The 27,864-nt window shown below is 40.1% G+C and overlaps 1 protein-coding gene across 1 annotated transcript in view; it reads left to right on the top strand.

Moving 5' to 3' along the window:
• The window catches only part of LOC101596462 (CD2 associated protein), a 100,606-nt gene that overhangs the window by 61,183 nt on the left and 11,559 nt on the right, over positions 1-27,864 (top strand). The window contains exons 9-15 of the mRNA XM_012951148.2: positions 1,887-1,991; positions 3,419-3,455; positions 9,367-9,429; positions 15,930-16,095; positions 17,063-17,205; positions 26,974-27,086; positions 27,618-27,719. Of these exons, the coding sequence (XP_012806602.2) occupies positions 1,887-1,991; positions 3,419-3,455; positions 9,367-9,429; positions 15,930-16,095; positions 17,063-17,205; positions 26,974-27,086; positions 27,618-27,719 (729 nt within the window). The remainder of the gene's footprint in view (positions 1-1,886; positions 1,992-3,418; positions 3,456-9,366; positions 9,430-15,929; positions 16,096-17,062; positions 17,206-26,973; positions 27,087-27,617; positions 27,720-27,864) is intronic.

Here is a 27,864-nt window from a genome sequence, read left to right as displayed (position 1 = left end):
CTAACAAAATTCTTAGTTGTCTGTAGAATGTAAGCTGTAGAAGATCTGGGGACTTGGTGTTCATTGCTTTTGGTTTCTCAGAACCTGGAACATAATAAGTGCTCACAAAGTTTTTTTTTTTTTTTTTTTAAGGTAGGGCCTCACTGTAGTCCAGGCTGACCTGAAATTCACTATGTAGTCTTAGGGTGGCCCTGAACTCACAGCAATCCTCCTACCTCTGTCTCCCAAGTGCTGGGATTAAAGGCATGTGTCACCACGCCTGGCTCATAGAATAATTTTTAAAAACACAACGTCCCGTCCTGCCCCATGTCCCGTCCCATCCCATCCCACCCCCTCCCCTTCTTTCTTTGTTTTTCCTAGGTAGGGTCTCACTGTAGCCCAGGCTGACCTGGAATTCACTATGTAGTCTCAGGGTGACCTTGAACTCATATCAGTTCTCTTACCTCTGCCTCCTGAGTGCTGGAATTAAAGGCGTGCGCCACATGCCCAGCTCTCTTTCCCTCCCCTCCCCTCCCCTCCCCTCCCCTCCCCTCCCCTCCCCTCCCCTCCCCTCCCCTCCCCTCCCCTCCCCTCCCCTCCCCTCCCCTCCCCTCCCCTCCCCTCCCCTCCCCTCCCCTCCCCTCCCCTCCCCTCCCCTCCCCTTTTCTTTTCTTGAGGTAGGGTCTTACTTTTTCCCAGGCTGACCTGGAGTTCACTATGTAGTCTGTAGTCTCAGTGTGGCCCTGTACTCTTGAAGGTCCCCCTTCCTTCACCTCCTAAGTGCTGGGGTTAAGGCATGCACCACCACACCTGGTGTAAATAAAAATTTTTAAAAGCTATTATTTTCTGTTCATTATAACTGATATATTAAAAGTAACTAGAATTGTGCATATCTCAAGTATATACTGTTTTATAGCATACAAATAGATAGCTAAATCACCATAGTGATTCAAATTAATATAATATATCCATGATTACACATACTCATGTGACAAAGCAGCTAAAATCCACTCAATTAGCATGAATTTTATAAATATATCCAAAATTTAATATTTGTGAAGTTTGAAGCAGTAAGACCTAACTTTCACATTGGAAGGAACCAGAAGAATTTTTTAATTTCTTGTCCTTTAAAAACTTTTTAAAAATTTATTTGAGAAAGAGAGAGGCAGATAGAGAATTTGCATGCCAGGGCCTTCAGCTACTGCAAACAGACTACACATGCACTACCTTGTGCATCTGGATTACGTCAATCATGGGGAATCAAACCTGGGTCCATTGACTTTGCAGGCATGCACCTTAACTACTAAGCCCTCTCTTTAGCCCTAGAGTTTGTTAATTCTAAAACTGTTAAGGAATTGGTGTTAATATTAGAAAGGTTTAATTTGGCAAGTCATTCCACTTACCTTGTCTTTCTCTTTTTCACCTTTTCCCAAGAATGTATAAACTTTATAATTAAGATTTGCCTTAAACTTTTGATTGATGACTTCCGTAAATATAGATAATACACCATGATGGTGATCTCTTCCCACCCCTTCCATTTCTTTCTCCTGGATCCCCCGTTGAATCCCTTCATCTTTCCAAGTATTTTTCTATTTTCTTATAATTTAAGTTTTTAAAATTGATTTTTTTAAACAAATAAGACCCAGTTTTGTAACTACTGCTAAAAGTAATATGTGAGAAATAATCTTTTTAAGGATAATTTTATAGTATTGGTGTTTTTTTTTTTTTTTGACAATGCTAATAACAGTTACAATTTTCCTACTTGGTCTGAACTCTCCCTCAGTTAAAGATCCAAGAATTATGTTTCCAAGTATTATGCCACAAGTTACAGAAATTGGAGTTAGGAGAACCAAGAGTTTAAGGCCAACTTGGGCTCCTATCACTTTCTATTTTTGTTTGTGATTTAGGACACTGGAGAAGCTGGCTGGTGGAAGGGTGAACTGAATGGCAGAGAAGGAGTGTTTCCAGACAACTTTGCTGTCCAGATAAGTGAGCTGGATAAAGATTTCCCTGTAAGATTTAGCTTGTCAGTCGTGGTGATTCTTTAACATTTGCCAATAGTTTTGAAAAAGTGGAGTTTCTTACATTGCTGTTGAATAATTTTTACGGTTTCATGAAATTATATATTTAGAGAAAAGTTATTTGAATTTCAGTAAAACAATCTACATTTTGCTTGTGCTTTGTTTCTGTCTCCCTTGGCACTGACTCTATACAGAAAATCAACTTCAGCACTTTAAAAAACTGCCTGGGTGTAGATAACTTGGGTAAATAAGACAAAGTTATTTAATGTTGCCAAGAGCTTTGGTTTCCTTTAAGTAGTATGAGGCTAAGTGTTTGTCTCTTTTGTGGTGTCGTATTTCCCTGTTAGTTCCCACAAAGTGACACTGCGTCATTCCACAGTTATCCTTTGCTTTTCTGTTACATTTTAAGGGGTGATGGGGGGAGGGACAAAGCAGTTATAAACACACCCTACACAGACTGGTGTATTCACTGTAAGCTTTACAGAGCTGTCATCATTGAAGCCTTTAAGTAAATTATTGGCACTTACTTTAATTGCATTCAGTAATGATGCAGCCTTTAGTCAAACCCTTACCTTCCTGTGGGAGGGGGGTCTCACTCTAGCCCCACCTGACCATGAACTCACTCTGTAGACCCAGGCTGGCCTCAGACTCACAGAGATCCTCCTACCTCAGTCTCCATGGTACTGGGATTAACCTGATGTCCTTTTTGTTCTTTCTTAATGAACACATTTGTCCTGATTTTAATACGTTATCAGTTATTTTAAATTTAGAGCAACCCAGTTTGTATACTTAAAAATCTGTCTGAAATTGTTAAATGTGTTGTGTTAAAAGTTGAGGGAATGTTAGAAATTCAGGGGAAGGCTCTTTTTCTAACCTTTCTTGTGATAATTCTTTCGAATTAAAAAGGACAGATAGGTCCAGTTATTGTTGCCCTTATTTTTTGTGGTTTATTTTTATTTTATTGGCCATATATAATGAGTACTCAGCCATTACCTTCTTTTGTCCCTTTCTTATTCCTGCTGAACCTCTTCTTCTTCCAACTAGTTCTGCTTTTACTTTGACATGGGCACTGGCGGTGGGGGGGTCTGTGACCCACTGCTTAAATGGAATTGCTTGCATGGGCAAGGTGGCAATACTTGGCAGGGCATGGACGTCTTCACAGCGGCGCGCAGCACGCCCTCCCTCCTTGCCTTGCCGCAGTGGCCCTGCGAGCAGTGTCTCAGGGCAGGGCCGGCTCGGGACTGCTCCCCTCAGCGGAACATTGAAGGGCCGCTTGTCCATGGTTTTTGTAGGTAACCACAGCTATTGGGAGTTTATGATCACATTGGTCTTACCATGTCCAGAAGACAGGTTCTCTTCTCTATCCTCTCTTGATTCCTACAACTATATTTAACTGTTCTTTTCATTTTTAAAAACAGAAACCAAAGAAACCCCCTCCTCCAACCAAAGGTCCAGGTATGTAAAGAACACATTCAGCTTTCCAGTTTTTGTATTTTAATTCTAAAATAGGTTTGATGTATGTGTGCATGCATAGGCACGACTGGGCTTCTTGCTGTTGCAAGTGGACACCAGATGCTTGTGCCACTTCTTGCAACTGGCTTTATGTGGGTGGCTTGGGAATTGAAACCAGCCACCACGTCTTGTAGATAAGTGCCTTTAACCTCTTGAGCCATCTCTCCAGCCCATTATTATTATTATTAATTTTATTTATTTATTTTGGGTTTTTGAGGTAGGGTCTTGCTCTAGCCCAAGTTGGCCTGGGATTCATTCTGTAGTCTCAGGGTGGACTCAAACCCACAGTGATCCTCCTGCCTCAGCCTTCTAAGTGCTGGGATTAAAGGTGGGCAGCACCACCCCTGGCCTCATTAATTTAAAAAAAAACTATACCTATACATATATTTACATATATGTATATATACATATGCACATATGCATATACATATATATGCACATATATATGTATACATATACATTTTTATTTATTAGAGAGAGAGAGAGAGAGAATAGGCACAACAGGGCCTGTAGCCACTGCAAACTGCAGACACACACCCCACTATGAGCATCTGACTTACGTGGGTACTGTTGACTTGAACCTGGGTCATTAGGCTTCACAGGCAAGCACCCTAACATCTAAGCCATCTCTCCAGCTCCTCATTAATTTTAATTTTAATTTTTTTGATTTTCAAGGTAGGGTTTCACTCAAGCATAGGCTTACCTGGAATTCACTGTGTCGTCTCAGGGTGGCCTTGAACTCATGGTGATTCTCCTACCTCTGCCTCCCAAGAGCAGGGTTTAAAGGCATGCGCCACCACACCCGGCTACTCATTAATTTTTATTAAAGTATAAATGATATAAGGATACTAGCCAGACATAGTAGATAGAACACACCTGTAATCCCAGCACTAAGGAGTCCAAGGTAGAGGGATTATTATAGCTTTGAGTCCAGCCTGGGCTATATCCAAGACTTTGTCTTCAAAATCTAAGAAAAATAAAGATCTTGGGAGATATTTTGAATAGCTTAGTTACAAGAAATACAAGTTAATAAAATTGAACTTTTAAGTTGCTTCTCACTTAGTTATTTCTCCTTAACTAGAACAAAACTTCTTTATTCCAAGTATTTCCAGATACATAAATGCTGTATGGAGTTGTTTTGTGATAACCCCTTTCCCCTCCTCCCCCAAATAGGTTCTCATTAGCCTTTAACTCTCTTTGTAGCCTAGTCTGGCCTCAGGTTTATGATTCTCCTGCCTCCGCGTCCATGAGTACCACCATACCCTGCCTGCACGTTTTTTTTTTTAAGGTTTCACTAACTTCTGACAATTATTTTATTTTTATTTATTTGAGAGAAAGAATGACAGATAGGGAGGAATAATAGGCACACCAGGGCCTCCACCCACTGCAAATGAACTCCAGATGCCTGCATCACCCTGTGCATTTGGCTTAGGTGGGTCCTGGGGAATTGATCCCAGGTCCTTTGCTTAAATGTCTTAACTGCTAAGCCATCTCTGCAGCCCTGCACTATGGTTTTGTAAATGAAGTAAGTGTGCTCACATGTGTAAAGTTGTGTTCATAAGATAAACAGGCTGAATTCATTGTGGGGCATATCCAGGTACAAATGAAGAAATCCATCTGAATTTGTATGCCATTGAGAATCAGGAATGACTGGTGTTTTGGTCCTTCTTTCTCTTTTTTTAAAATAGTTTATTTTTATTTATTTATTAGAGAGAGAGAGAGTGTGGGGTGGGGGGAGAGAATGGATGTGCCAGGGCATCCAGCCACTGCAGACATACTCCAGACAATTGTGCTGCCTTGTACATCTGGTTTATGTGGGTCTGGGAAAATCAGACGTGGGTCCTTTGGCTTTGCAGGCAAGCGCCTTAACCTTGCCGTAACCAATCTCTCCAGGCCCCCCTCCCTTCTCTTGTATTATTCTGTTTCCACATTCTCTGCACCTGATTATATCCCAGGTTTTTACTTCATCTTTCTGTTCACGTTCTTGTTCATTTTTTATTTATTTGTTTCTGTGCACATTCTTTATGCATAGCTACTGTTAAAGATGCCGAACAGCATTTTTTCTTTTCTTTTAATTGTTTTTGTTTATTTTTATTTATTTGAGAGCAACAGACACAGAGAGAAAGAGGCAGATAGAGACAGAGAATGGACGTGCCAGGGCTTTCAGCCTCTGCAAACGAACTCCAGATGCGTGCGCCCCCTTGTGCATCTGGCTAACGTGGGTCCTGGGGAATTGAGCCTCAAACCGGGGTCCTTGGCTTCACAGGCAAGTGCTTAACCACTAAGCCATCTCTCTAGCCCCCGAACAGCATTTTTGACGTTTGTTGTTAGTTTCTGCTCAGCACAGAGAAACTGTACATCAGGCTTTTAAGGATGTGCCTTTAACTACTGAGCCAGCTCCTCAGCTGCACCCTGGGCTTTCAACCAGGACCCCTACCTTTCAAAACTCATTTACATAATGTTTTCAGTCTTCTTTCAGAGACTATGTATGAATGGATGAGTATTTTTTCCTTTTTTCTTTTGGCTTTTTAAGGTAGCTTCTTACTCTAGCCCAGGCCGACCTGCAATTCATTATGTAGTCTCAAGCTGGCCTTGAAATCATGGCAATTGATCCTCCTACCTCTGCCTCCAAAGTGCTAGGATTAAAGGTTCATGCCACCATGCCTGGCTTGAAAAAATATTTTTGAAAAGTTGAATAAATTATAGTACATTTAGAAGTGTCTCCATGAATTGAAGTTTTCCATAGGTCCTCTTCCCAAATATCTGAGTTTTACAAGTAGAAGAAAAAAATTTTTTTTTTTTTTTTGAGGTATGGTCTCATTCTAGTCCAGGCTGACCTGGAATTCACTATGTATTGAACTTATGGCCATCCTCCTACCTCTCTGCCTCCCAAGTGCTGGGATTAAAGGCGTTTGCCGCTATGCCCGGCTTATTTCTTGATACCTGTTGGCAGTCAGTTCCTTGTTGGTGGCAGAAACTACCTGATCTAAAAGCAGTTTATGAGATGAAAGGGTTTGTTTTTGCTTGCACACTCAAGGGGAAGCTTCATGTTGTTAGGGGAAACATGGCATGAGCAGAGCATGAATCTCACCTCGTGGCCAACATCAGGTGGACAATGACAGCAGTAGATGTTCCCAGCACTGGCCAAGGGGAAGTTGACTATAACACCCACAAGCCCAGCCCCACAATACATCACCTCCAGGAGTCTCCAATTCCCCAGTTGCCGCCAGCTAGGGACCTAGCATTCTGAATGCTTACGTTTATGGAGGGCACCTGAATCAAACCACTACAATGTATTTACTTTTTTCTGTACTAATCCATGTTGGCACCCCTTGGCAATTTTAGCTTTATCTTTACTGATCTAGTTCCAGAGTAAGGAAAGCATAATTTTTATAGAAGTTGGTCTTGAGGCTTCCTCTAAAACTGCAGGATTCCACATGATAGCCCCTAGTTACATGATGCTTTAAAACCTAAACAGGGATGGAGAGATGGCTCAGTGGTTAAGATACTTGTTTGTAAATTCTGATGCCCTGGGTTTGATTTCCTAGTACCCACGTAAACTTAGATGCACAAAGTGGCACCGACGTGGAGTTCATTTGCACCAGCAGGAGTCATTGGTGCACCCATCTCCCCCCTCCTCACCTCTCTCCTTACCTCTCTCCTTGGAAAAAAAAAACAAACCCTAAATAATAGCTGGGCATGGTGGTGCAAGTCTTTATTCCCAGCACTTGGTTGACAGAAGTAAGAGGATCACTGTGATTTTGAGGTCTAGGACTATAGAGTGAGTTCTTGGTATCCTGGGTTAGAGTGAGACCACACAAAGGAAAAACAGCAACAAAACCTATATAATATATTTGTTTTCTTTGTCACAGAATTCACATTTTATTTTATTTTGAAATATTTTTATTTGAGAGAGAAGGAATGAGCCTACCAGGGCCTTTTGCTGCTGTGCTTAACCTCCCTAACCCCGTCCCCAGCAACTCACCTCCTCCAGCAGGCTCCAGTTCTCAAATAGTCACCATTTGTGGACTGAGTATGCAGAACACATGAACACATTTATGGGTGACATCTAATTCCAACCACCCTGCAAGCAAGCACCTTTAACTGCTGAGCCATCTGCCCCCAATTCAGAGTTCCATTTTAAATATTCTTTAGTTATATACGGGTAACACAAAAACATTCCACCAACACAGAAAGTTCTCCAAAACTATGGTGTGGTAGAGGATCTAAATTCTGACACCCCAGTTTAACCAAGAAGAAAATGAGACCACAATGCTGTTGCTGGAAAGGCTAGGATTAAAAACTGAGCGTAGTGATTATAGTGACCATAGACTGTTGTTTTTATGAAATGATGGTATCTTATATTTCTTTTCAGTTGCTGTTTACTTTAAAATTGTTTTAAAAAGCTGGGTGTGGTAGCACACGTCTTTAATTCTAGTACTGGAGGCAGAGGTAGGAGAATTGCCATGAGTTCTGCAGTTATACACATGAATTCCAGGTTGTTCTGGGTAAGAGCAAGATGCTGCCTTGAAAGAAAGAAACAAAAAAGTTAGTTTTTTAAAATATTTATAAGGAGAAAGAGAGCGCGCGTGGGCAAGACTGCAAGAGCATCAGGGCTACTAGATTCTGCCAACAAACTCAGATAAGTGTGCTACTTCATGCATCTGGCTTTGTGTAGTCCTGTTTTGTTTTTTTTTTTTCCCAAGGTAGGGTCTCAATCTTGCCCAGGCTGACCTGGAATTCACTGTGTAGTCTCAGGGTGGCTTCAAACTCACAGCAATCTTCCTATCTCTGCCTCCCGAGTACTGGGATTAAAGACATGTGCTACCACACCTAGCTTCTTAAAACAAATTTAAAGTAAACAGCCACCACGCACCACTGGTCCTGGGTTATTGAGCCCAGGTCTTTAGGCTTTGCAGGCAAACTCTGAAGTGCTGAATCATCTATCTCTCCAGCCCCATTTACTTTTTAAAAAATTTTATTGTTTATTATTTATTTATTTTTGGTTTTTCGAGGAAGAATCTCTAGCTCAGCGTACCTGGAATTCGCTGTGCAGTCTCAGGGTGGCCTCAAACTCACCGCGATCATCCTACCTCTGTCTCCCAGGTGCTGGGATTAAAGGTGTGTGCCACCACACCCAGCTTACCTTTTTTATTTTTTTTTTTTAAATATTTTATTCCAAGGAAGGAGAGACAGAGAGAATGAGCATGCCAGTGCCTCGTGCCTCTGCACATGAGCTCCATATGCAGGCGCTGCTTTGTACATGTGGACTTTGTGTGGGTTCCAGGGAATGAAACCTGGCTTGGCAGGGTTTGGAAGCAGGAGCCTTTCATTCTGACTCCCAGCCCTGCCACTTACTCCATATAGTATAATTGTCTTTGTGCTGTAACGGTTTTTTTGTGTGTATGAATGGTGTGTGCGTAGCAGTCAGAGGTGTTTACCTTCCATCTTGTTGGAGGCAAGCTCTTTTTGTGAACTGCTGTGGGCTAGCGGTGTCTGCCTGCCATTTTAGGCACACTGGGATTACTGACACAGTGCTGGGATCCGAATTCCAATACTGAGCCTCTAAAATAATTTTTAAAAGTGAATATTTTAAAAAATATATAAATAGATTTTTTTTTAAAGTGAATATTCTGGGCTATAGAGATAGTTCAGTGGTTAAGGAGCTTGCCTGCAAAGTCCAACAACCCTGGTTCAGTTCAGTACCCACATAAAGCTGTATGACAAATGGGCACATGCATCTGGAGTTTCTTTGCAGTGGCTAGAGGCCTTGGTGTGCCCATTCTCATTCATATTCTCTCCCTCTCTCATAAACAAATAAAGTGAATATTCAGTGGTGGTCTTTTCTCCACAGTTCCAAAACCTGACCTGCTTCCTTCAGAGAAGAAAAGTTTTACTCTAAAGCCTGAAGAAAAAGGTAAGGTTGAATTCCCCCATCTGCACTTCCACCTGTCCTGAGTACATTCTTTCTGTTTAAAGAAACGTCTGCCCGCAGTTGCTTACATTTACACTGACCCAGCACTTGCTCCTGCTTGCTTTGCAGTGTTTGGAGTCTCTGGGAGGAGGGAGTATTTTAACAAGGTTAACAGGAAATTAAACAATTTGTCTAACAGATAAGAATCATTAAAAACTAAATCATTCTGAGCTGGCGTGGTGGCACATGCTTTTAATTCCATCGCTTGTAAGGCAGAGGTAGGAATATCACCATGAGTTTGAGGCCATCCTAAGACTACATATTGAATTCAGGTCTTGGACTAGAGTGAAACTGTACCTCAAAAATCCAAAAAGAGGCTGGGTGTGGTGGCCCATGCCTTTAATCCCAGGATTCAGGAGACAGGTAGAAGGATTGCCATGAGATCAAGGGCATCCTGAGACTACATTGTGAATTCCTTGCCATCCTGGACTAAAGTGAGACCCTACCTTGAAAAAAGCAAAAAAAAAAAAAAGTTAAGTCATTCCTTTAGTAAGATATAACATTTAATTATAGTCATTTCAAATAATATTTAAAAATCTAAGCTTTAGGTAGCGGATTTATCTTTTTATAGTGTTTTAGTGAAAATAAAGAGTTCTTTAGAAAGTATAACACTTGATGACTTCAGCTGCTTATGCCCTGCGCATGCTTTAATCTCATTGCATGTGTTCTGTTAGGTAAACAATGAAAATTATTCTTAGGCAGGTCTCTTTTTTTTTGGGAGGGGGGAGCAGTTTTAGGTAACTAGCACAATTTCCTCCACTATCAGCATCCCACACCAGATGAGTATACTGGTTATGATTGGTAGTTAAAATTGTAACTGACATTTCATTATCTCACCATTTTAAGAAGGGTTCACTCTTAGTGTTGTGCATTCATTTGGGGACAAATGCATAATGTCATTGTAGTATCTAAAGAAGTTTCACTGTCCTCAGAGTCCTCTCTGCTTTTCCTCTGCATCTTGCCCTTTCTCCTATTCACTGGCAAGTACTCTCTTTCCTGTCTATAGAATTTTCCTGTTTTCAGTATGTTGTGTTGGAATCATATGCTATATAGCATTTTCTGATAGTTTCTTTCACTTACTATGCATATAAAATTCCTGCATGTCTTATTAGCTCATTTACTTTTTATATTTTCCTTTCCCTTTCTTTTTGTTTGTTTGCTTGTTGTTTTGTATTTCAAGGTAGGGTCTTGCTGTAGCCCACGCTGACCTAGAATTCACTGTGTAGTCTCAGGCTAGCTTTGAACTCACAGGGATCCTCCTACATCTGTCTTCCCTAGTGTTGGGATTAAAGGCACTAGCTGCTGCAAATGAATTCCAGATGCTTGTTCCACTTTATGCATCCTGCTCTGTCTTACTGGGACTTAGTAGGTTTTGCAGGCAAGCACCTTAGCCACTGAGCCATCTCTCCAGTATCCCCCCCTCTTTTTTTGTTTTTACTTTTGAAGTACTGTTAATAAAAGCTAGGGCCTTCCTTATACATGCTAGGCAAGCATTCCACCATAGGCCTTTACCTACAGCCTTTAGGTGCTGTTTTATTGTTGTCGTCGTCGTCGTCGTCGTCATCATCATCATCTATATGTACCAGAATGTATCTGCTCGTTGACTGTTTCCAAGTTTTAGCAGTTGTGTATAAAGCTGCTAAAGATATGGGCGCAGATTTTTGTGTGGCTGTACTTTCAGTTCATTTGAGTAAACACAAGGGACTAAGATTGCTGGATCATCTGGTAAGACCATGTGCAGTTTTATAAGCAATTGCCATACAACCTACCAAAATAGCTATACTATTTTGCATTTCTACTAGTGAAAGTTTCTGTTTTCCATCCTTGTCTCCATTTAGTGCTTTCTGTGGTTCTGGTGTTTAGCAGTTCTGTTGAAGATCATGGTTAGGTCTTCTTTCTTTACAATTAGGTGGTTCGTTTTCTTGCTAAGTGTTAGCGTTCTTTGTATATATTGGATAGTAGGACTTGATCACATGCATTTCTTTTCCCAGTCTGTGGCTTGTTTTCTTTACTGAGCAGAAGTTTTAGGTTCTATTAAAATTCTATTTACTGGGCTGGAGAGGCAGCTTAGCGGTTAAGGCACTTGCCTATGATGTCTAAGAACTCATGTTTGAATCTCCAGGTCCCACGTAGTCAGACATAGTGACACAAGTGTGCAATGTCACACATGCACACAAGGGGGGGTACACATGTTTGGAGTTGGTGTGCGGTGGCTGAAGACCTTGGCGTGCTCGTTACCCCCTCCCCTGGGCTCTCTGTGCTGCTTTCTCTCAAAAAATAAATATTTACTAATAAAATATTTGATGGGGTATACTTTTGTATAGTATTTAAAAATTAATATCATACCCCAATGCAGCTAGACCTATTGTAGGAATTTTCCATTTTTTGTCTTCTATATTTAAGTCTATTTCTATTTTAAATTTTTTTCTCTTGAATTTTGCTTAGATACCTTTCTAAAAATATTTTAAAAATTTATTTGAAAGATAGAGACAGAGACACAAAGAGTGAGTATGGGTGTGCCAGTGCCTCCTGCCACTGCAAGTGAACTCCAGACACATGCACCACTTTGTGCATCTGGCTTTACGTGGGTATTGAGGAATCGAACCTGAGCCATAATGTTATGCAAGCAAATGCTTTTAACCTCTGAACCCTCTTTCCAGTCCTTGTCTAGGTTCTTGCTTTATATTTTTGCGTGTGGATGTACAGTTCATTCATACATACATACACACACACACACACACACACACACACACACACACACACATATATTGTTAAAAGAATTTTTATTTTTAGATTAAAATGAAAGTCTGAATTTGAGGCCTTTTGGTAACTGAACCATAAATTGCATTTTTTCTTCTCTTTTTTTCAAGGTAGGGAGGTTCTCAATTCTCTAGCCCAGGCTGACCTGGATCTCACTCTGTAGTGCCAGGCTGGCCTCAAACTCACACTGATCCTTTCACTTCTGCCTTTTGAATACTGGGATAAAAAGCATGTACCACTGTGCCTGGCAAGAATTATTTATTTATTTATTTTGGTTTTTCAAGGTAGGGTCTCACTCTGGTCAGGCTGACCTAGAATTAACTCTGTCATCTCAGGGTGGCCTTGAACTCATGGCATTCCTCCTACCTCTGCCTCCCAAGTGCTGGGATTAAAGGCGTGCGTCACCACGCCCGGCTAAGAAAATATTTCTTAATCTAGGCTGGAAGATAGTTCAGTCAGTAGAACAGTTGACACGCAGCGCGAGAGCCTAAGTTTGTATCTCTAGTACCTGTGTGAATGCCATGCTGCCAGGGATGAGCAGCTTACTCAGAATCCTGGGGGCAGGTTGGCAGGTAGACACTCTGAATTCGTGTGCTAGCTCAGTTCAGCGAGAGGCTCTGCCACTAAAGAAAGTGGAGTGTGTTTGAGGATGACTCCTACCAGCCACCCCTGGCCTCCACATGCCCACCAATACACACCTGCACATACACATAACACCCATGCACACCACACACAGAGATCGTGTTTCTTCGTCTCAAATTCATCCTTTGTGATCTCAGTATTTTTAGGCATAGGTTTGGGGTGAGCTTGTATTTAGTATTTGGGTATAATGTCTGTCCTCCCTGTAGAACTTCGGTCACCATCTTGTAGAACTAAAGCCAAGAAGCAAACTGCTGCGCTGCATTATCTACATTAGGATGTTTTATTTATTTTTAAAATGTTTTTATTGATCAATTTGCAAGGAGAGAGCAAGAAGAGAGAACGAATGAATATTAGAAAGGTTGTGGCAGGGCCTCTTGTTACTACAAATGAACTCCAGAGGCATGCTATTTTGTGCATCTGGCTTTACGTGGGCATTGAGGGAGGGTCTCACTTAGCCCAGGCTGATCTGGAATTCACTATGTAGGCTCAGGGTGGCCTCGAACTCATGGTGATCCCCTTAACTCTGCCTCCCCAGTGCTGGGTTTAAAGGCGTGTGCCACCATGCCCGGCCCAAGTATCTTTTAAAGGGTGAGTAACTAGACTTTGTTGTAAATAATATAATATTATTCATTTCAAGAAGTACTGCCAATCCTTAAAAATACTACACAAATCTTAAAAAGTGAGTGACTAACGTTATGTATTGCTTGATTCCGCAATCTGAAACATCCAGAAATAGCAAATTCATAGAATAGAAAGCAGGTAGCTAGTTGCTGGGGATTCAGTGCAGTGGTGAACAGGGAGTAACCTGTTAAAAAAAGTTTATTTGGGAAAGATGAAAGGCATTTAGAGCTAAGTTGGGGTAGTGGTTACATAACATTGTTCACTTTGAGATAATTAATTTTTTAATTTTTTTTTTTGAGATAGGTTCTCACTAGCTCAGGCTGACCTGGGTGGCATTGAACTCACAGTGATCCTCCTGTCTCTGCCTCCTGAGTGCTGGGATTAAAGGTGTGTACCACCACGCCCGGCTGAGATAATTAATTTTATGCTATATTCATGTCAACTTGGTAAAAATAAATACTAATATCAAGTATTCATGTGCATTGCTTTCATATTAGTTATATCGTAAACAACACATTACAGAATATTAACATACTCCTCTGTATTGTACATGTAGCCACTGACATCCCAGGAATAATGGATTTATCTTTGTTTTTACGTGTATATTACTTATTTTTTGCTATGAAAAAATAACAACTCAAAACAAGAGGAAATATTTGTCGTAACTTGTCTGGTGAGGAAAGACTTTATGGCAGTGTGTGGACCTCAGGGCAGATAGTGTGGAAGGGACTGGAGACCAGGTATAATCTTCAGAGGCATATCCACCCCCCCTTACTTCTGTCTAGTAGGCCCACCCCCTGAAGTTTCCTGAACCTCTCCATAGCAGTGTCCCCAACAAGAGACCAAGTAGTTAATGTAAAGCCTGAGGGGGTCATTTGTTAGTGAAACCATAATAACATGGGATATTAGATAAAAGTATTAATTTCAAGTTATTTATAAATCTGTCAAACAGTATATTCTGTTAATGGATTTCTATTTACTTAACTTATTCTGGTACGATATAGAACATTTCCCAATAATTTTTCTCAAAATTCAAGTTTGGCTAGCTGTTACAACTTTGTAGATGGGATTTTATTCCTGGCAGTGTAATTAATTATCTGATGCTTTATTATATTTTGAGGTCATAGGAAAATAGGCTTTTGTACCAAAGCATGATCAGTGTTTTAACAGACTGCTGTCTTCAAAGGTCCAAGGGAATTAAATAAATGGTAGACTAGAGATGGTAAAATTCTGTACTGTTAGTGTTACAAAGTGAATCTTGTCATTTTTATTTTTATTTATTTATTTTAGTTTTTCTAGGTAGGGTCTCACTCTAGCCCAGGCTGACCTGGAATTCACTTTGTAGTCTCAGAGTGGCCCTGAACTCATGTTGATGCTCCTCCCTCTGCCTCCCACGTGCTAGTATTAAAGCGCTGTGCCACCACGCCTGGCGAATCTTCTCATGTTGACAAAGGAATTTTGCCTTGCTCTGTGATCTTGGCTTTGGTTTTATAGCCACCAGTTCCTTACTGATAGGAAATCTCAGAATTATTTGTGTTCCTTTGATAGGCATTCTTTTTTCTTTTTCATTTTTTGGTTTTTTGAGGTATGGTCTCACTAGCTCAGGCTGACCTGGAATTCACTATGGAAGTCTCAGGGTGGCCTCGACAGTGATCCTCCCACCTCTGCCTCCTGAGTGCTGGAATTAAAGGCGTGCTCCACCACGCCCAGGCATTCTTTCTTTGTAAAAACTAAGTAAAATCATTCAACATTGTGCTGAGGAGTTTATTAGTTTTGAAATTTGTGTCTCATCACAGTTCTCACTGTTATGAATGTGAATGAGATGCACACACGTGTCCACATTAATGGTTTTAGTACCTCAGAGGTCAGGAAGCAGTTACATTACGTGCAAACATGGTTGATGCCCTGTTGGTTATGGAGTTGTTTTCCTTAACATGGCACAGTGGTGGTTTTCATGTTGTCACATGTAATTTTCTGTTTCATTGAATTAATAAGTTAAATTATGTAACCACCCCTAATAGCAGAGGATGCTAGAACCATAATAAATAGAAAACAGGAGGTGATTTCTGGTTCCACTAAAATATGTTGTAGCTACTCAAGTATGTTAAGGAGTAACTTTTAGACAATGATATATACACAGATACAGCAAATCTGTGCCTCACAGTTTTCCAGCCTGACAATAACTTTAAAAAAATAGACAAATGCAAATAGTTTTGGCTGGGCATGGTGGCACACACCTTTAATCCCAGCATTTGGGAGGCAGAGGTAGGAGGATCACTGAGTTCGAGGCCACCCTGTCTATATAGTGAATTCCAGGTCAGCCTGGGCTAAAACAAGACCCTACCTCAAAAAACAAACAAAAAAGTAAAGAGTAAATAATTTTGACTGCTAATAACTGTTAAATATTTCTTATTCATCAGATGAAAAATCACCACTGGAACAGAAGCCTTCTAAACCAGCTGCTCCACAGGTCCCGCCCAAAAAGCCTGCACCACCCACCAAAGCCAGTAATTTATTGAGGGCTCCTGGGACAGTGTTCCCAAAGCGACCCGAGAAACCAGTTCCTCCTCCACCTCCTGTTGCTAAGTAAGTTTACCAAATTGTAAATTAGCTAGTTGGTTTACCCACCTTTGATCTGAATGGCTCTATTACCTTTCTATGTTTCCTAAATATTTTTTAGGTACTTATTTCTCATATTTTCTGTATAGTCTGTAATAATTATGTTAAATGTTAATTTTATATTCAGAGTAAGTCAGTACACTTAAACTGATTTTATATTTCTGGTTTTATCATGGTAATTTTTTTCCTTTTTATTGACTGCTTCCATACCTACAATAGACCATGATAATTCCCTCCCCTCCCCTACTTTCGCAAATCTACACTCCATCATATCCCCTCCTTTCTCCATTAGTCTCTCTTTTATTTTGATGTCATCATCTTTTCCTCCTATTTTGAGGGTCTTCTGAAGGTAGTTATAGACGATGCAAGGCCAAGGATATCAAGGCCAATTTCTGTCTGGTCAGTTGCCTTGTAAGCAGTCCTATCCTTCCTTCAGCTTACATTCATTCCGCCACCTCTTCCACAATGGACCCTGAGCCTTGGAAGGTGTGATAGGGATGTTTCAGTGCTGAACATTCATCCGCCATGTCTTCTCAGCACTATAGTGCCTTTTGGGTCATCCCAGTGGTCATTACCATCAGAAAAGAGAAGCTTCTTTAACTAAAAGTGAGAGTAGCATTAATAATATATAGGTATGAACATTAAGAGAAGTGCTTACAGGGTAGTCTGGTAAGCATAATACATGCATTTAGCCAGATAAGAGTAAGCATTACATTCCTAGTGCTCATGGCCTCCCCCACCATAGACTTGGTTAGGTTTTCTGTACCAAGCATGTATTCCCTCCCATAGAGCAGGTCTCTAGTCTCATGATAAATTTTTAGGATTAGAGGTTTATGTTTATAGAAGTAGTTTTATAGAATAGTATCGTTTCAAATCCTCTCAAATGCTGGGATTAAAGTGATTTTTGCATGCTTGTTTTTCTCATTTAATTCAGAATTAATGGAGAAGTTTCTACGATTTCATCAAAATTTGAAATTGAACCAGTATCAAAACCAAAGCTAGATTCTGAACAACTGCCACTTAGGCCAAAGTCAGTGGACCTGGATTCATTCATGTCAAGGAGTGCTAAAGAAACAGGTAAGGCAGCATGAAAACACTGTGATTTACAAAATGGTCAGTATGAGAACTAGATGCTATGATGGGTAATGTAAATTTGATGAGGTTGGCTTAAAATTTACTAGGCAAACTATAAAAAGTAAGTGGGAAATATCTTTATGATTCTTTTTGCTCAGAGGTTGTCTTTGTCTTGTCTTTTTTTTTTTTTTTTTTTGGTGTTTGGTTTTTGGTTTTTGGAGGTAGGGTTTCACTCTAGTCCAGGCTGACCTGGCATTCACTATGTAGTCTTAGGCTGCCCTTGAACTTGTTACCACAAGTTCCCACCTCTGCCTCCCAGTGCTGGGATTAAAGGCATGTGCCACCACGCCCAGCTCTGTCAGAGGTTTTCTAGGCTCAGAAGGCAGACATGGAGGGAAGTCAGATGATTGAAGTGGTTGTTTAAAGATGTTCCATTTGATCTGAATTTTATGCATGTATAATGGGAGGAGCGCGGTGCCCAGTCAGCAGATAGGAGGAGCACGTCTGTATGAGGGAGGAGCAGTCAGCAGACAGGAGGAGCACCTCTCTATGAGGGAGGAGCAGTCAGCAGACAGGAGGAGCACGTCTCTCTGAGGGAGGAGCCGTCAGCAGACAGGAGGAGCATGTCTCTCTGAGGGAGGAGCAGTCAGCAGACAGGAGGAGCACCTCTCTATGAGGGAGGAGCAGTCAGCAGACAGGAGGAGCATGTCTGTATGAGGGAGGAGCAGTCAGCAGACAGGAGGAGCACGTCTGTATGAGGGAGGAGCAGTCAGCAGACAGGAGGAGCACCTCTCTATGAGGGAGGAGCAGTCAGCAGACAGGAGGAGCACGTCTGTATGAGGGAGGAGCAGTCAGCAGACAGGAGGAGCACGTCTGTATGAGGGAGGAGCAGTCAGCAGACAGGAGGAGCACGTCTCTGAGGGAGGAGCAGTTAGCAGACAGGAGGAGCACGTCTCTGAGGGAGGAGCAGTCAGCAGACAGGAGGAGCACGTCTCTGAGGGAGGAGCAGTCAGCAGACAGGAGGAGCACGTCTCTCTGAGGGAGGAGCAGTCAGCAGACAGGAGGAGCACGTCTCTGAGGGAGGAGCAGTCAGCAGACAGGAGGAGCACGTCTCTGAGGGAGGAGCAGTCAGCAGACGGGAGGAGCAGTCAGCAGACAGGAGGAGCACGTCTGTATGAGGGAGGAGCAGTCAGCAGACAGGAGGAGCACATCTCTCTGAGGGAGGAGCGGTCAGCAGACAGGAGGAGCACGTCTCTGAGGGAGGAGCAGTCAGCAGACAGGAGGAGCATGTCTCTCTGAGGGAGGAGCAGTCAGCAGACAGGAGGAGCATGTCTCTGAGGGAGGAGCAGTCAGCAGACAGGAGGAGCACGTCTCTCTGAGGGAGGAGCAGTCAGCAGACAGGAGGAGCACGTCTGTTTTTCTGAAGATGACGTAAATGGCTGTAGCAGCCCCCACCTCAGGTCAGACTGAAAATGCTCTTCTCCACCTGCAGGTGCTTTTGTATCCACTCAGGAAAACATTCATTTTAAAAAACATTTTTCAGTATTATTTGTTTGTTTGTTTATTTTTGAGAGGGTTGGTGAGAGAGAAAATATGAATGTGCAGGGCCTCTAGCCACTGCAGATGAACTCTGGACACACGTGCCACCTTGTGCAGCTGGCATATTTGGGTTCTGGGGGAATCGAATCTGTTCCTTAAGCTTTGCAGGCAAGTGCCTTAACTGCTAAACCATCTCTACAGTTCCAGGAAAACATTTATTATGACTATACATCAACAGGGTTCATTTTTGGTAAATAGTGCTTCTTAAGATTTAGGACTTGAGTTTTCAGCCCATTTATATGTTGTCCATATTTCTTTTTTTTAATATCCTCTTATTTGTAAAATGAAAAATTTGAATCACAGTTTTCTTGATAAAGTTAAATCTACTGTAAGCATTATGCAGTCACTATTTTGTTGTAGCCGTTATCTTTTTGTGTTGTATGTTTGTGCATTTTCATTTATTTACATTTTTCAAAGGACTTTTTCACATATGGTCTAACCTCACTTTCATTTCAGTCTTAGGAAACAGTTACTGTTTCCCTTATTTTATATCCAAATAGACCAAGTTGCAGACACCTTACTTGTACACAGCCACACAAACCAAGGGAAGTCTAAATTCCATTTATTTTTTATTTATTTATTTATTTATTTTTAATTTTTTTTATTTGTTTATATGAGAGAGATCGAGAGTGAAAGAGGCAGAGAGAGAGAGAGAGAGAATGGGCGCACCAGGGCTTCCAGCCACTGCAAACGAACTCCAGACGCATGCGCCCCCTTGTGCATCTGGCTAACGTGGGTCCTGGGGAATCGAGCCTCGAACCGCGGTCCTTAGGCTTCACAGGCAAGCACTTAACCGCTAAGCCATCTCTCCAGCCCCCATTTATTTTTATTTGCAAGGAAAGAGAGAGAGAGAGATTGGTTGCTCCAGGGCCTCCTACCCCTGCAAACAAATTCCAGACTCATGCCATTGTGTATGTGGCTTCACATAGTTACTGGTGAATCAAACCTGGGCCATCAGGCTTTGCAAACAAGTGCCTTAACTGCTGAACCCTCTCTCCAGCCCTCCAAAATTCCTTTTATATAAAGTCCACGTAATAAACCAGTGTTGACTTTTAGTTTTTTCAGTTTTTCACTCTAGCTCAGGTTGACCTGGAATTCACTATGTAGTCTCAGGGTGGCCTTGAACTCACAGCAATCCTCCTACCTATGCCTCCCGAGTGCTGGGATTAAAGGCGTGCACCACCATGTCCTGGCTTAGTGTTGACATTTTACATTTGCATTTAGACTTTGAGGCTAATCACCCTTGAACTTTTTTGCTAAGGTTTTGAAAAGATTACATTTCAAATTTTTCATATAATCTTGTCTTTATTCTTTTCATTTACCAATGTAAAGACTGTCTTACATTCTTTGAGTCATTTGAGTATATTATAAGTCCTTTTGTCATATGTTTGTATTCTGTCAATTGTGGATGATGTGGTGTTCATTACTTATATCTGGGAATTGAGATGTTGATTATAGTTTAGGGACATTCATTCAAATAAACTCCTTTTTGGTGACCTTATTCATTGCTCAATAAAAATGATAGTGCTAAAACTTATGAAAGGCAGAAAATAGCTAACTTCCAAGCAACTATCATTCCTTTATTCTTCCACTCAATGAGGCTAACTTTACTGAACCACCCTTTTGTCCTGACTAGTTTGGAAATTAAAAATTTGGGGAGTTAAGTACAAATATTTCCCATGCATTTGCTCTATCCTTAGCAGTATGTTAGACACGTGCTGTATTCCAAGAGGAACGGCGTAGCCGCTGCCAGCGGGTGTTCTCACGCGGTGTCGCCTCAGAGCCCCTCCTGGGCTCCCTCTCCCTTAGAATGGCCCTTATCAAAAATGCTTGCAATCACAAGTGCTTCAGGTTTCAGATTTTTTTGTTTTGAGTTTTGAATATTTATACAGACACATTGAGATATCTTGGATATGGGATCCCAGACTAAAGACAGAATTAATTGCATGTGCATACACATGTGTGTCCTTAAGGTAATTTCCCAAGATTTTTAGTGTACCCTTTTTTATTTTTTTTTTGAAGTAGGGTCTCACTTTAGCTCAGGCTTTTCTGGAATTCACTATGTAGTCTCAGAGTGACCTTGAACTCATGGAGATCTTCCTACCTCTGCCTCCCGAGTGGTGGGATTAAAGGCCTGTACCACCACGCCCAGCCTTAGTGTACCCCCCCTTTTTTTGGGGGGACTGTAATTCATTTGCTTTGGGGTCAGGTGTGGAATTTTCCATTTATGAATCAAGTTGCCACTAAAAAGGTTATTTACTCTCTGAGCACTTTCAAGTTTGGCCTTTCAGATTTCAGATGTGTTACTTGTGCTTGTCATGTAAATGTGTTCCACCTCTTCTGTAGATAGAGCACCTTTAATAACAGATCACAGATGTGTTATATGTACTTGTTCATGTACTGAAGTTTGACATCAAGCTGATGCATAGTTTACTTTTTTTTTTTTCTTTTTTCTTTTTCGAGGTAGGGTCTCACTCTAGCCCAGGCTGACCTGGATTTCACTGTGGAGTCTCAGGGTGGCCTTGAACTCATGGCAATCCTCCTACCTCTGCCTTCCAAGTGCTAGGACTAAAGGTGTGCACCACCATGTCCTGGTTAGTTAACTTAAAAAAACTTATTTATTTATTTGCAAGCAGGGAGTGATACAGATTAGAGAGGCAGCGAGAATGGGAACGCCAGGGCTTCCTTCCATTGGAAATGATTTCCAGATGTTTGCACCACTTTGTGCATCTGGCTTTACGTGGGTACTGAGGACTTGAACCCAGGCCATTAGGCTTTGCAGGCAAGTGCCTTAACCACCTATCCATAGCTCCAGCCTCCCTTCCTTTAGTTTTTGAAGGGTGGTGTTTTTCAAGGCAGAGTCTCACTTTAGCTCAGGCTGTCCTGGGACTTTGTAGCTCCAGGCTGGCCTTGAGTGATCCTCCTACCTGAGCTCCCAAAAGTTGGGATTAAAGATATGAGCCACCACACCTGGCTTTACATTTTTCACTTAGTTTGAAGTTGTATATATTTTTTTGAATGGTGTATAAAATCAACCCATGAAGTTTTAGAAAATGCCAAACATAAAAGTTCCTTTGGTGAGGCTGTTACCTTTGAAGTAATCCAGGGTCAAATGGTCATAGTAGAAACTATACTGACTATGTTGCTGAAATCTGTGCACTGTCATTTATTGGCTAACTGGTCAGAAGTGGGTTTAGTCTGTAAATATATTTCTTGATTAACTTACTATTAAATAGTTCAGTTTTCCTACTCTATCATCCAGAATACTAGAATATCTAACATGGAAGTTACTATAATTGTTTTTATGACCATGTCCTATTATTTTCAACCCATCTAATTTTCTTTCTGGTTTAATCTATGAAGAATCTGTGTTCCTGACTTTATTCTCACAGAATTTTCTTGTTTATATAGAGCTATATGTAAACATATATATGTGTGTGTGTGTGTGTGTGTGTGTGTGTATATATATATATGTATGTGTATATATATATATATGTATGTATGTGTGTGTGTGTATATATATACATATATATATACATATATATATATACACACACACACACATGGAAAATAATTATATAAATGTAGATGTCTGGTTTTTGTGCTTAAAGTCATTCCTAGTATATTGAATTTGGATTTTTGATTTTTCTTCTGATGTTATGAAATAGTTTCTTGCAAACAAGGAAGAAACCAAGACATTTTCATATGTGATATACCAGTTGTAGAGCTGCTAGGCACTGTGGTTTAATTTCTCTTTTTCAAACACATTATGAAAACTTAGTTTTTAGGAAAATCTTAGCGCTACTACCAATGAATTATAAATTAACGTGGCCCAAGTATTTCTAATGTAGTAATTAAAGATACTATTTATTTATTTTCAAGCAGAGAAAGAGGCAGACAGAGAGAATGACAGGCTGAGGGTGGGGTGTGGAAGAAAGAATGGTGTATGAGGCTGTCTCCAGCTGCTGCACACGAACTCTAGACACACGTGCGTCTTGTGCTTCTGCCTTTACGTGGGTGCTGAGGGATCGAGCCCAGGCTGTTAGGCTTTATAGGCTTTATAGGCAAGCTCCTTAACTGCTAAGCCATCTCTACAGCCTTAAAATGGTAATTATGATGAGAAGCAAAATTATATTCAAATTGGTTGTAGAACCTAGGTAGAAGATTACTAGCAAGGCTATTGTCTTCCATTGAGAAAGTTCAGATGATGAGATATTCTTAAGTATATTATTTTTTTAATTGATAAATTCTTATGGAATAAAAGTAATATTTTTAGTAAAAACAACACTGTATTTGATCTGAAAGCATTCATTTTTAACAAGGAAATATTTTCTCTCCACTTTTATAGCTGATTTATTGGTTCTTTGAATTAGCTTTTCAATATTATAAATTTCTTCCAGAAAGATTTCTCATGGGATATTTCTACTAAGGCTACTATTGAGTGAGCTTGTACTGATGCTAGGAAGGATAAAAGCAGCATTTCTAATCGTGTCCTTGATTGGATTGCAGAGTTGCACAGAAGGCAGTAGTGGCTATTTATGTATGTATGAGATACTTTAAAAGCTGTATGGAATCAAATTATTTATATATATTAAAATATTTGTCGTAGTTTTAATTTTATATCGTAAGATTTAAAATCACTTCTTTATTGTAAATTACTGCAGTGCACCAAAGATCAGAACTTGTCTAAAAGATGTTTTAATTTTAGTCATAGCTGTAACTTGAGATGTTTGTATACTGCTTTGTCCGAGACCATTTGAAGTACTGAGCTATACTTTTGGAAACTGTCTTGATATAATTAAACAAGGCTGAAATTAATACTAACCTTAAATTTTCCTTTTGAAAGGCAAAGTTAAGTCTAAAATCTAATACACATCTTACATAAGTTTATATAACCTACAGTAGCCATATGCTAAACTTCGAAGTACTTTTATTCATTCTACAACTGTTTCTTTTCCTGCTTTGTGAAATAATTTTTTGGTTTAGTCTTTTTTCTAGACATTCCTATCCTTGACTTTTCTTTCCAGATTTTGTTTCCTAGCCTGTTTGCCATGTTTTCCTTCTTACGTGTCAGGAAATTATCCTACCCTTCTCCATTTGGTAAGATAACAATTTATAAAAGAAATCAAAGTAGAATATTCATTATGAACAGGTGGTGAGCACTATTTTCTTTGTAGTTTTACTGAAAGTATATATGTTTGCTTGTGTATTCTAACCCTTTTGGTTTTTGATTTTTAAAATAAAATCAAATTTATTTATAAAAACTTTGTTGATTATAGTTTAAAGTGTTCTTTAAGGACAGGTTTCTTAAATATTGGCAACTTTAAAAATGAGATTTTCTCCAAAAAGTGGGTATTTGGTTGGATTTTAAAAAATTGCCTGTCTTCCTCACATCACAGACGTTAAGTTGCGGGCAGAGTGATAGTGGTAGACGTGATTGCGTGAGCTGGTTGTCATGTCTGCTGTGCCGCAGTTCTCGTGTAAGCCCGTGGGTCGTTACTCTGAGGAAAACGTAAAAGCACTGAGGTGTATCATGAGTCCAAAACGGGCACTATTAATTTTACTCACCTAGTGGCTTCAGTGGAGAACCTGAGAGAGTTTTAGAATGACAACATTGTCTTTGTTCCAGCCCCAAACTGCACGTGTAAAAGTCATTTTCCACAAGTGTGCCGCACTTTGTAAACCTATGTTTTACTTGCCTTTTTAGTTTCAGTTCTCTTAATTTCTTCATGGTTTCTGCTCATTTCTTTCTCTTTCTGAAAGCTGCTTAAATATGTATTTGAAAATAATCTCTACAGGCCAAAATGATTTGATTTTACTTTTCATAAGTTTTTTTTTGGTAGGTTGTTAGTTCATATTTAATCATTTTAACATATGTATACATAAATGTTATATATATGTGTATATATGTGTGTGTGTATATATATATATTTTTTGTTTGTTTGTTTTGTTTTTGGAGATAGGGTCTGTCTCTAGCCCAGGCTGACCTGGAATTTACTCTGTATTCTCAGGGTGGTCTCGAACTCAGTGATCCTCTTACCTCTGCCTCCCAAGTGCTGGAATTAAAGGCATATACTACCACACTTGGCTAACCTATATATTTTTAATACAAATCATCTTGTTACATATTTATAGATAGATGACACTACTTTAAATTGAAATTAAACTTTTCAGATTATACAATGCATTTCCAGTAAAGTCACTGATTTTCATGTTTTATTGTTTTGACAGTTAGGGAAGAAATAGTTAACTGATTAGTGTCCTGACATAGTTGCTTAGTTACATTGTCCAGGAAACAGCACACAAAATAATTTGAGGAAAGTAGCCAGCTAGTGCCTCCAGATACAGAGGACACATTTCTACAGCATAACCACTATTTATTTATTCGTTCTTCACATTTGCATTCTTTATCTCTTAAAGTAAAAGTGCACGAATTCCTTTGAAGGCAAAATTTGATGAATAAACTTTGAGGGTAATAATAATATGAATACCTTTAGGTTTTTAAGAAGAAATAACAAATCCCTGAATTGGGACATGTAGCTGTATGACAGAAGGTAATGTAATCCTCATAGCATACGGCACTGGAAGCAGTGGGCCCAGTCCTAGTAGATGGGCTAAAGGCCTGTGTGCCCGTAGAAGATTTGGCTACGTTAGCAGTCTAGTTTGGGCTGTAGGAGGCTGTACTGACCGTGGCATATCAGGAGTCTGCAGGAGGGTTCTTATTGAGCACACTGATATCAGGGTTCAGAGATAACGTCAGCAAGGCACTCTGGCTCATCTACCATGAGGCATGTTTGTCCTTGAACACAAAGTGTTGCGTAGTTACCTTTGATGATGGCTGTGGAGATTGTCTTACTGGTATTAGATTTTCCTTAGACTTATAATTAACTTATGCTTTTTTTTGTATTTTATTTTTATTTTTATTTGTGTGTGTGTGTGTGAGAGAGAGAGAGAGAGAGAGGGAGAGGGAAAATATGGGTGCGCCAGGGCCTCTAGCTGTTGCAAACAAAGTCCAGATACATGTACCACCTTGTGCATCTGGCTTATGTGGGATATGGGGAATCAAACCAAGGTCCTTAGGCTTTAAAGGCAAGCACCTTAACCACTGAACCATCTTTCCAGCCCTGGCTTGTGCTTTAATACATGGTACTAGCTAAGCAGAGGCACAGTCAAGTTTGAATCCTAACTGTAGCACAACATGTGTATCCTTGTATATGAAGGTACGTTAAATCGAACCTTTGCTTTATGTCAAGAAATGCAAATGGAAAGCAGCAGCATGCCCAGTTAGCTGATTCCTTCAGATATGAATATTAATCTACAGTGTACAAATTTTACAAATAGATTTTAATATTTTATAATGAGGAATTTATATGGATCAATTTTTTTAATGTGTCATTCTTTTGGATGTTACTTTACATGGAATTGTTTCTTTTTTAAAAATTTATTTTTATTTATTTATTAGAGACAGAGAGAGGGAGAGAGAGATTGTGAGAATGGGCATGCCAGGGCCTCTAGCCACTACAAACCAGCTCCAGATGCATGTGCCACCTATGTGCATCTGGCTTACATGGGACCTGGAGAGTTGAACCTGGGTCCTTAGGCTTCACAGACATGAGCCTTAACCGCTAAGCCATCTCTCCAGCCCGAATTGTTTCTTTTTAAAAATATTTTATCTATTTATTTATTACACAGAGAGACAATGGACACACCAGGGCCTCTAGCCACTGCATATGAACTCCAGACACATATGCTACCATGTGCATCTGGCTTACATGGGACCTGGAGAATCAAACCTGGGTCCTTAGGCTTCAAAGGCAAGCCCCTTAAGTGCTAAGCCATTTCTCTAGCACAAGTTTTTGTTTTTTTTTTTTTAAGTAAACAAGGACTCATGATGATGAGCTTTGATTGTACTCCAATTTATGGTACCGATTTTTGTCAGTAAGAACTTTTTCTTGTGGTCTGTTGGAAACATAATTCATTTTTTTTTAAAAAAAACCTCTTACACTGTAAACTGTATGAGGTAGAAAGGCATTTACTTTTTAGAGGGTAAATGTTTTCCAAATGCATATATAAAGCACAGGTCATCTTGTGAGGTCTTTGAATTACTGTTATGTTTGTCCTTTGAAAGGACCAGCTAACTCTTAGTAGATAATGTTCACTTTTATTCTGTAGATGTTATAAATTTTGATGACATAGCTTCCTCAGAAAATTTGTCACATCTCACTGCAAATAGACCCAAGATGCCTGGAAGAAGGTTGCCTGGCCGCTTCAATGGTGGACATTCTGTGAGTCACCCTTATGCTATGACAACATATGGAATGCTTAGCAAACACAGAAACCTCTTGGAGAATGACAGGGTTTATTTATATATACAAAAATTAGGAAGACTATAAATGGCAAATGTTGGTATTTTCAAAAACTGCAGAGCCAAAGGAGAACAGGACTTGTTTGATACAACAGTGGTTACAACTTTTCTCCTGATAAATCCATTGTTTTTGTACTACTTACCCTTGTGTTGGAGGAATCCCTTTTCATGCTATTGCTGCCTGTAATATGGTTCTCCTTCAGTGTTAACTCTGTTAGCTTTTCGCACTGTTAATTTACCTAAGTAGAAGAAGTGTGCTGGGCTCTGAGGTCAGCTGCTGCTGCCCCAAGTGCTGCACGAGTATTAATTTCTGGTGTGTGTTAAGCTGCAGTGGAAGAGTGAGAACAGTGGTAACTAAAACTAAGTAGAAAAGTTACACTGCGTCTTGAAAGTACTTAACTGTAGTTTCATATTTTGATCTTTTCTGCTTTTCCATTAAAAAAATTTATAGCCAACTCAAAGCCCAGAAAAAACCTTGAAGTTACCAAAAGAAGAAGATAGTGCCAGCCCGAAGCCACCCGAGTTCAAAAAGGATCCCAGCTCCTCTCCAAAGGTGAGGTGCTCCGTGGTTTGAGACTTGTGTGATTTCCAGAACTTTTTGTAAACAGTGGAATTGTGGAATTTAAGGTGTCCCTTCAGGGAAATTTTTTTTTTCTCAATTTTTATTAACATTTTCCATGATTATAAAAAATATCCCA

This window comes from Jaculus jaculus, chromosome 8, assembly GCF_020740685.1.
Source record: "Jaculus jaculus isolate mJacJac1 chromosome 8, mJacJac1.mat.Y.cur, whole genome shotgun sequence".
Lineage (NCBI taxonomy): Eukaryota > Metazoa > Chordata > Mammalia > Rodentia > Dipodidae > Jaculus > Jaculus jaculus.
This window is presented reverse-complemented; position numbering and strand designations above follow the sequence as displayed.